We start from the raw sequence: 7,231 nt of genomic DNA on the forward strand, positions 1-7,231 counted from the left end.
GTCCTAACCAAACCTGACCCGTAATACCCTTAGTTAAAAGCGTACAAGTCAGTTCGGGTCTATAAACAATCCGGGTTGGGTTCACCTGCCTACTTACACTCGTCCTTTTCCTGAAAATGCTCCATGACCTGTAGGAGTTTCTCTGCAAATAATCTCAGCACAGGGGGCGCGAATGATATTTTTACTGTCGGAAAGATAAGGGGCTATGTGGGACCCACATCCGGCATTAGTTCCCATCACAAAGTCAACCCGTCTCATCCGGGGCGTTTGGCAAATTGCGATATTTTTATCATTCGTTTATAGCGTTAAAATATCGCGACATTTTGGTTTCAAGATAGTGATTTCGTTGCCATTTCGGACTAAAATTTGTTATTTCTCAATTATTTTGAGGCTGTTTCTTGTTCTCATAATTCATTTATTTACCCGATATTTTGCAAATAACAAAAAAGTGAAAGAAAAAAAAAAAAACTTCTCGTGCAAAATGTGCTGCCGTTATATTAATCTTTTTTAAACATTTCACTACTCCTAAATCACCGCAAAATATAATAAAAAAGAAATCGTGATCGATCCTGTACCGTCCGATCGAGTTCCGGACACGATCTTGCACCGTTAAAGCCCAATTGGGGAGTGGTGGTGACTGGTGAGTTTCTCTCTCTCTCTCTCTCTCTCTCTCTCTCTCTCTCTCTGTAGTAGGCGTTGCTGGTCAAAGTTTGCTGTTGGTTCGACGCTTATCTTCCCGCCCCCAAACCACTTTACAGAGAGGAAAAAGGCTCTCTCTTTCTTTTTCGCTACTCACGGATCTCGCCCGCCTTCTCCTTCTTCCTCTTCTTCTTTCCCAAGAAACCGAACGCTAGATTTCTTTCTCATTTTTGAAGGGTTCGTGTTGAGCTTAGCTTTCTTCTTCTTCTGGTGGTGGTTGGTAGTGGTAGTAGTAGAGGTTCGGGCATGGGGAGCTGCTGGAGTTCGAGGATCAAGGCGGAGAGCCCCTTCCCGGAGACAGGTAATCTGCTTCTCTGCAGCTTCGGCTACGTCTCTCTCTGTGTGTTAGATTCTACGGCAATATGGAAATGATTCTACAAATATGAAGCAAGATCTTCGGTTTTAATCTTTTCAAGATTTGATAGATTCAAACGATTAGATGGGAGCCCCCAGTTTTGGTTCAAATCCCATGGGCATCATCAAGCGTGGGCAAGGGGTAAGCCACAGAGTTTTACGCTGCCAGAACAGTGATCGTAAGTATGGCAGTTAGAGCCATCACGGCTCGGTCTGTCTCCGATCCTGAGGGCGGTTTCTCTCTGTAAATATAAAAAAAAAGCGCGATTAGATGAGATTTCATCCATCGTTATCCCATTTTGATTGTTTGAGATTATTTTTCATAGATAAAATTACTTTATCTGGATCATACACCTGTTTAAATATGTCAGATGAGATGAGAGATTGAATAAAATGAGAAAGAAAGAGGGAACATGAGCTTTTTTCGGTGGACGCAGGCCTTAAATGTCTTCTTATTTCTCTTTGTCCGTCTTAATTTCTGATTTTATTTTCATTCAGTCCATCTTTTATTTCTCTCTCTCTCTCTCTCTCTCTCTCTGATGCATGGTTTCCGGAAGAATTGCTTGAAAGAGAGGTCTTGGTTAGGATTTTGTTTATTGATTTCTGTTCGTGATTTATAGTTTTTTGTGGATTCTGCGAGATTCTTCTGAATTTAACGGGTTCTTGTGAGTATCGTTCTTGGAAAAGTGTGCGTGCCAGGGGATTTTGTTCAGCTTTTTTTCCTTTTGCTGGTTTTTGATGTCTCTGAGATATCATTCGGTTCTTGTCCGGATTTAGGATTTTCTTGCTTAAATATGAGGGGTCCGTGCCCAAATTTTGGGTTTCTTGCGAAAATTTTGGGCTCCAGGAGCAGGTATAGTTTGGATTTTGGAAAATTGCGCAGAATTTTCAGGCTTTGAGTGATATCAGTAGTTGGAATCCGTATTTTGAATGATCGAGTTTGGTTTTTGGAAAATTTGCATTGAATTTCGGGTTTGAGTGAAGTTGCTGCTGAAATTTCGGTTTTGATTGGGGTTTTTTGTGCGGATATGCAGGAGCGTTTGATCGCAAACGTTTTTTTTTTTCAGAAAATTTGATCCAATATAACGGCTTTTACCGATATTTTCTTTTTTTAAAAGTATACTTTCTGTAGATTCTTGCTAATATGTTGGTAAAGCACAGGTTTTTGTTTTCCTTAGTTTTCTTTTTACTGAACTTTTTTAGCCTTGTTGCTTCCTCTTTCTTTCGTGTTTATTGGGTTTTGGTTGATCTTTAGTAGCTGTACCAAAAACTTGCTCAAATTTGACATTGGACGGAATTATGGTAGAAAGTATGCATTTTTTGGAACTGTTTTTGGTCCTTGCATGAGAAACCTTTTTCATCTTCTTTCAGACTAAATTTTTTGAGTATTATTGCTACCATTTGTGGGCATAATGTTTGAGTGAAGCGATTGTTCTTTTGCCTTTTTTCCAAAGTAATGATTTTCACGAGGTATCGATTTTTTGGCGTGCATCTTCTCCTTTGGTATTGTTTAAGATTTGCATTATGGTTGTTGATTTTACAAATTTGCTGTAATATGTTTTATGGTTTGCTAAATCGGTCACACTCAGATTGTCACATTATGTTATTCATTAGTTGTGCCATTTTTCTTATTTCCCAAACCTTCTGCTGAGTTTGTTTCTTTTTTCTCTGGACCCCATTTCTGATTTGGTCTAGCTTATCGATCCTATTGGGATCATTTTTACGTTTGCCCTTTCCTTGTGTGGTTGCGATATTTACGGGATGCTGTGGTTTTTGTGTTGAAGGGGTGAATTCATCAAAATATGCTGGAAAGGATGGAGCAGATATGGGAGATTTGACCAAGCCAGGTTCTGTGACTGCACCTCCAACTCCCAAAAGCGAGGGGGAGATCTTACAAGCTACGAATGTAAAGAGTTTTAGCTTTGCAGAGCTCAGGGCTGCCACCAGGAACTTCCGGCCTGATTCTGTTCTGGGAGAAGGGGGTTTTGGTTCGGTTTTTAAAGGTTGGATTGATGAAAATTCTTTCACGGCGACAAAACCGGGTACTGGCTTGGTCATTGCTGTGAAGAAACTTAATCAAGAGGGGTTTCAGGGCCACAGAGAATGGCTGGTGAGACATGTAGTCCTTTAGTTTGTGATTCTCTCTTTTCTGATTCAAGGAGTCGTAAAATACCCTGCAATCAGACTGTAATTAAATGTGGTTATTCATTTGTTTATTCATCTATCTTGTGAACGTTGTTGTGATTGTATGGATCAGTTTGCTTACCTGTTACCTATTTTGAGTTCTGTAGGCAGAGGTGAACTATTTGGGGCAGTTCTCCCATCCAAACTTGGTGAAATTAATTGGATACTGCTTAGAGGATGAGCACAGGTTACTCGTTTACGAGTTCATGCCTCGGGGAAGTTTGGAAAATCATCTTTTCAGGAGTGAGTTCTTCCTCAATTTCTAGTGTTTGTTAGCCTGTCTATATTAATTGAAATGTTAGTATCAGCTTGGATGCAACTGATCCAGTTTTAGGTCTGTTTTCAAAGTTTTATCTGGAATTGGTTCCTATTTTAAATGAAGTGTGGGCCATAGTCTACGAGTCATTTATTTTTTCAGACTAACAAAGGTTAACTGATAGCTTATCATCTTAAAAAAAAGGTTAACTGATAGCTCTCATTTATGATGTACTCTTTAAAATTCTCAATCTATCCAGTCTTCTTTGTGTCTTTTGATTGTTCGCTGGTCCAATTACTGTCATTGTTTCTTTCAATTTTGAGCTGTTGTTGGCATCTCATATGCTGTGGAGGCGGTTCAATTGGAATTTGATAACCCTTAGTTAAAATGCTATCCTGAACAGAGCTTGTGATTTAAACAGCTTGATAATCTGAAAATAACCAAGACAACCGCTGTGCAATCTAAAAATGATTAGTAGTTGGAAGAGCTTCCTCATGGACTAGCTTAAGCATATTGTTCTGGCTAATAATTTAAAAGATAATAATATAAACAGCTTTTGAGGTTAAGGATGGAATATGCTTGTGCAAGTTGTAAATTTGTTTATATTGGAAGTTGTCAATTTTTATGTATCGTAAAAAATCATGTTTTCAGGGATCAGTTTCAAATGTTCAACCCGTTGTTTGCTTCCCATTCCTTCTGCTTAGTTTAGAATGTTCCTTTTCTTTTTTCATTCTTATCAGAACAAAATTACAGTGGTGGAATGTGGCTTGTAAAAGCAAGAAGATAATTATCTTTGAACTTAGTATGTTGTTTTGATCTTGTGTGTTCAGGAGGTGCATACTTCCAACCACTTTCTTGGAATCTTCGGATGAAGGTTGCTCTAGGGGCTGCAAGGGGACTCGCCTTTCTGCACAGTGCTGAAACAAAAGTGATATATCGTGATTTTAAGACATCAAATGTGTTGCTGGATTCGGTATGAACTACTGTATCTGTATTGTCCAGTGTCAACCATTGAAGTGTATGCTAGTATAGTGGGTTTTGACGTGCTTGTATTGTCAGTCCTTGTGTATTGCATCTGATTCTTGCATGGGCTTCCAAATTCAGACCTTTTCTTCATCAACTAAGAACTTGTATGTGGCTCTGTACAGAATTACAATGCCAAGCTTTCTGACTTTGGGCTGGCAAAAGATGGTCCGACTGGTGATAAAACACATGTTTCAACAAGGGTTATGGGAACATATGGATATGCAGCTCCTGAATACCTTGCCACAGGTATCATTTAGTTTTTCGGTGTATGAGAGAGAGAGAGAGAGAGAGAGAGAGAGAGAGAGAGAGATTCTCTGTTCTGCTGATTGACTTGTTCTTTCCAACCTTGAAGGCCATTTAACTGCAAAGAGTGACGTATACAGCTTTGGAGTCGTCATGCTAGAATTGCTATCTGGACGACGTGCAGTGGACAAGAACCGCCCTACTGGGGAGCACAATCTTGTAGAGTGGGCTAAGCCCTACTTAAACAGCAAACGCAGGTTTTTCCGCATTTTGGATGCTCGGCTCGAAGGCCAGTGCTCCGTGAGGTCTGTTCAGAAAGCTTCTATACTTGCACTTCGATGCCTGTCTTTAGAAACCAGGTTGAGGCCTACCATGGCTGATGTTGTGATAGCACTGGAACAGTTACAGGAAACAGCAGCAACTACAGCCAAAGGCCCTCAGTCAGAGCAAGGGAGAGAACGGGATGCCAACGCGGTAGCCGTCCAGAAAAATCGTCGATGGTCTGATGTCACGCATGGTGGCAGAGTTTCATACCCCAGGCCTTCGGATTCACCACTGTATTCATAAAAGAGGGAGATAACAGTAGGCATTTAGATGGCTATGCTGTTCTATTTTAATTTCCCTGCAATTTCTACACGCCTGACCTCATCTAGTCGCTGCACCAGTCCGCTTGCAACGACGGTCAAGTTGGATGCCTTATGACTGGTTGCCGATGTATATCTTCATATTCTGTTGTTACTGTATCTGGAAATTGTTCTCCAGTGGTGATTAGGGAGGAAGATCAACAAACCTTCATGAGAGGATGTTTTTTGTAATTTTTGCCTAATTGGGCAAAGGAGGAGGGTCGAGTGACTTATTGTGGTATTTATTTGGTTGGCTCATGGGGTTTTCTTTGTACCTCTGTCTAATTGTCTGTAATTTTAATCAGCATCGACCCTCTCTTAGGGTCTGTGTGTATGTTTTTTGGTCTCTCCAAAATGTTCATTCCATCAGTGTAGTTTCACTATAGTAAATAGTCACTTAAAGCTCTTCTTTCAGCTGCCAGAGAGAGAGAGAGAGAGAGTTCTGTTTGAGGGAATTATATATATATATATATATATATAGATAGAGAGAGAGAGAGAGAGAGAGAGAGAGAGAGAGAGAGAGTTCTGTTTGAGGGAATTCTTGGGTTGGCCCAACTTCATTGACAGAACGTCGTTATCACAACTTGATTGATCAAAAGGGTTATCACGACTTGATTGATGAAAAAGGTTGGCTGTCAAACTTTGGAAGTTGCGTCTTTGGGTGGCTCTTCCCTCTTTTCCTTGCAGTGAATCACGGGGTCTTGTGGGGGCATTCCTTTCATTTTCAGCGTTAATGAGTGTCAAAGATGACTCTTGAAATCATGGTTTTAATTATAGAAGGAATTCTGCTTCAACATTAAATAAACCAGTTTAAGTGGTTTGAAATCTTGTTTTAGTCGGATCTGCTTTACTTTGGATGGTCCCAATCCGCAAAACCGACTGTGTTACGGAATGGGGGAGTGTACATGACCTGGCGAGGCGAAAGCCAAGAGATGTCAACAAATTGGATTTGGCTCTATATCCTACAAAATCTGAATCTCATTACTCAGATTTTGTAAACAAAATAACACCTGATTAATAATAACATTCGGATTTATTATGCATCTTTGAATCTGAATCCGAGTCCAGTGAATATGAGTCAGATGGATAAGCCAACCTGTTTATATGTAAAACATATCCGATTAGCTAATCAGATCTTGATTTGGTAATTACCATTTCTTGTCAGACTCTGAATCCAATTAGGCAAGATATGGATAGGTCGGATTCAGTAATGCTTAGTTCCAAATCAATTCTGACCCGTTTACTCCCCAATAGGGATGGCAGTGGACCGGGGGGGGGGGAACGGGCCCTGCCCCACCTCGCCCGCTTCACTCCGTTTGGACTGGGGATGGAGGACATGCATGAAATGGGGATGGAGGTTAAATCCAAACCCGTGCGGGGATGGAGAGCAGGATTTTGAGACGAGGCGGGGGGTGGAGACCTTGTCCTCCGCCCCTGCCCTGGTCAACTGCCATCCCTACTCCCCTACCGATGTCCGGGTTGTCAAACCTTGACTTGATAACTAACTAAGCTGAGCTCAAGCTTTAAAAGTCGAACTCTAACGGCACTTATACTTCAAATGTTTACGCATCGGTCACCAACATTCTATCCATTGCAAAAAAGATCATCTTTAATCACGTCTAACTATAAATGGCTCCGATCTTCCTTGACCCAGATTGGCAAGACTGGATCCAGACTGATAATTGGGGTACCTATTTGGGCCAAATGGGTTTGTTAAAGAGCCCAAGCCAACCAGGTAGAGCATGACCTGGTAAGCATAGCTCTAAACAAGTTCTTGAGCCTCAGATCTGATTTGGGTCCTACCCACTTGAATCATGCACAGGTGTACTGAGATCGCCTGATCAGG

General features: G+C 40.9%; 1 protein-coding gene across 2 annotated transcripts; it reads left to right on the forward strand.

Annotated features, from left to right (window-relative positions):
* Positions 1–715: 715 nt before the first annotated feature.
* On the forward strand, positions 716–5,778 carry LOC149839826 (receptor-like cytoplasmic kinase 176). 2 transcript variants are annotated; one of them, XM_090002835.1, is made up of 7 exons: positions 719–1,000; positions 2,838–3,163; positions 3,345–3,480; positions 4,324–4,466; positions 4,642–4,765; positions 4,872–5,067; positions 5,165–5,366. In XM_090002835.1, exons 1-7 carry the CDS (start codon positions 946–948, stop codon positions 5,238–5,240), a joined length of 1,056 nt encoding a protein of 351 aa, XP_089858961.1. In that variant the 5' UTR covers positions 719–945; the 3' UTR covers positions 5,241–5,366. The 2 variants fall into 2 exon arrangements, with proteins under 2 accessions (XP_089858960.1, XP_089858961.1); XM_090002834.1 differs by having other exon boundaries at positions 716–1,000; positions 4,872–5,778.
* Positions 5,779–7,231: the final 1,453 nt, after the last annotated feature.

This window comes from Nuphar pumila, chromosome 4 (genome assembly GCF_984573655.1).
Source record: "Nuphar pumila chromosome 4, dmNupPumi1.hap1.1, whole genome shotgun sequence".
In the NCBI taxonomy this organism is placed as follows: domain Eukaryota; kingdom Viridiplantae; phylum Streptophyta; class Magnoliopsida; order Nymphaeales; family Nymphaeaceae; genus Nuphar; species Nuphar pumila.

Bases quoted from the DNA above. Each gene is read 5' to 3' on its own strand.
- LOC149839826 (XM_090002834.1), top strand. From the start codon at position 946: ATGGGGAGCTGCTGGAGTTCGAGGATCAAGGCGGAGAGCCCCTTCCCG. The intron at 1,001-2,837 runs GTAATCTGCTTC...TTTGTGTTGAAG, and splicing joins GAGCCCCTTCCCGGAGACAG to GGGTGAATTCATCAAAATAT. The intron at 4,467-4,641 runs GTATGAACTACT...GGCTCTGTACAG, and splicing joins CAAATGTGTTGCTGGATTCG to AATTACAATGCCAAGCTTTC.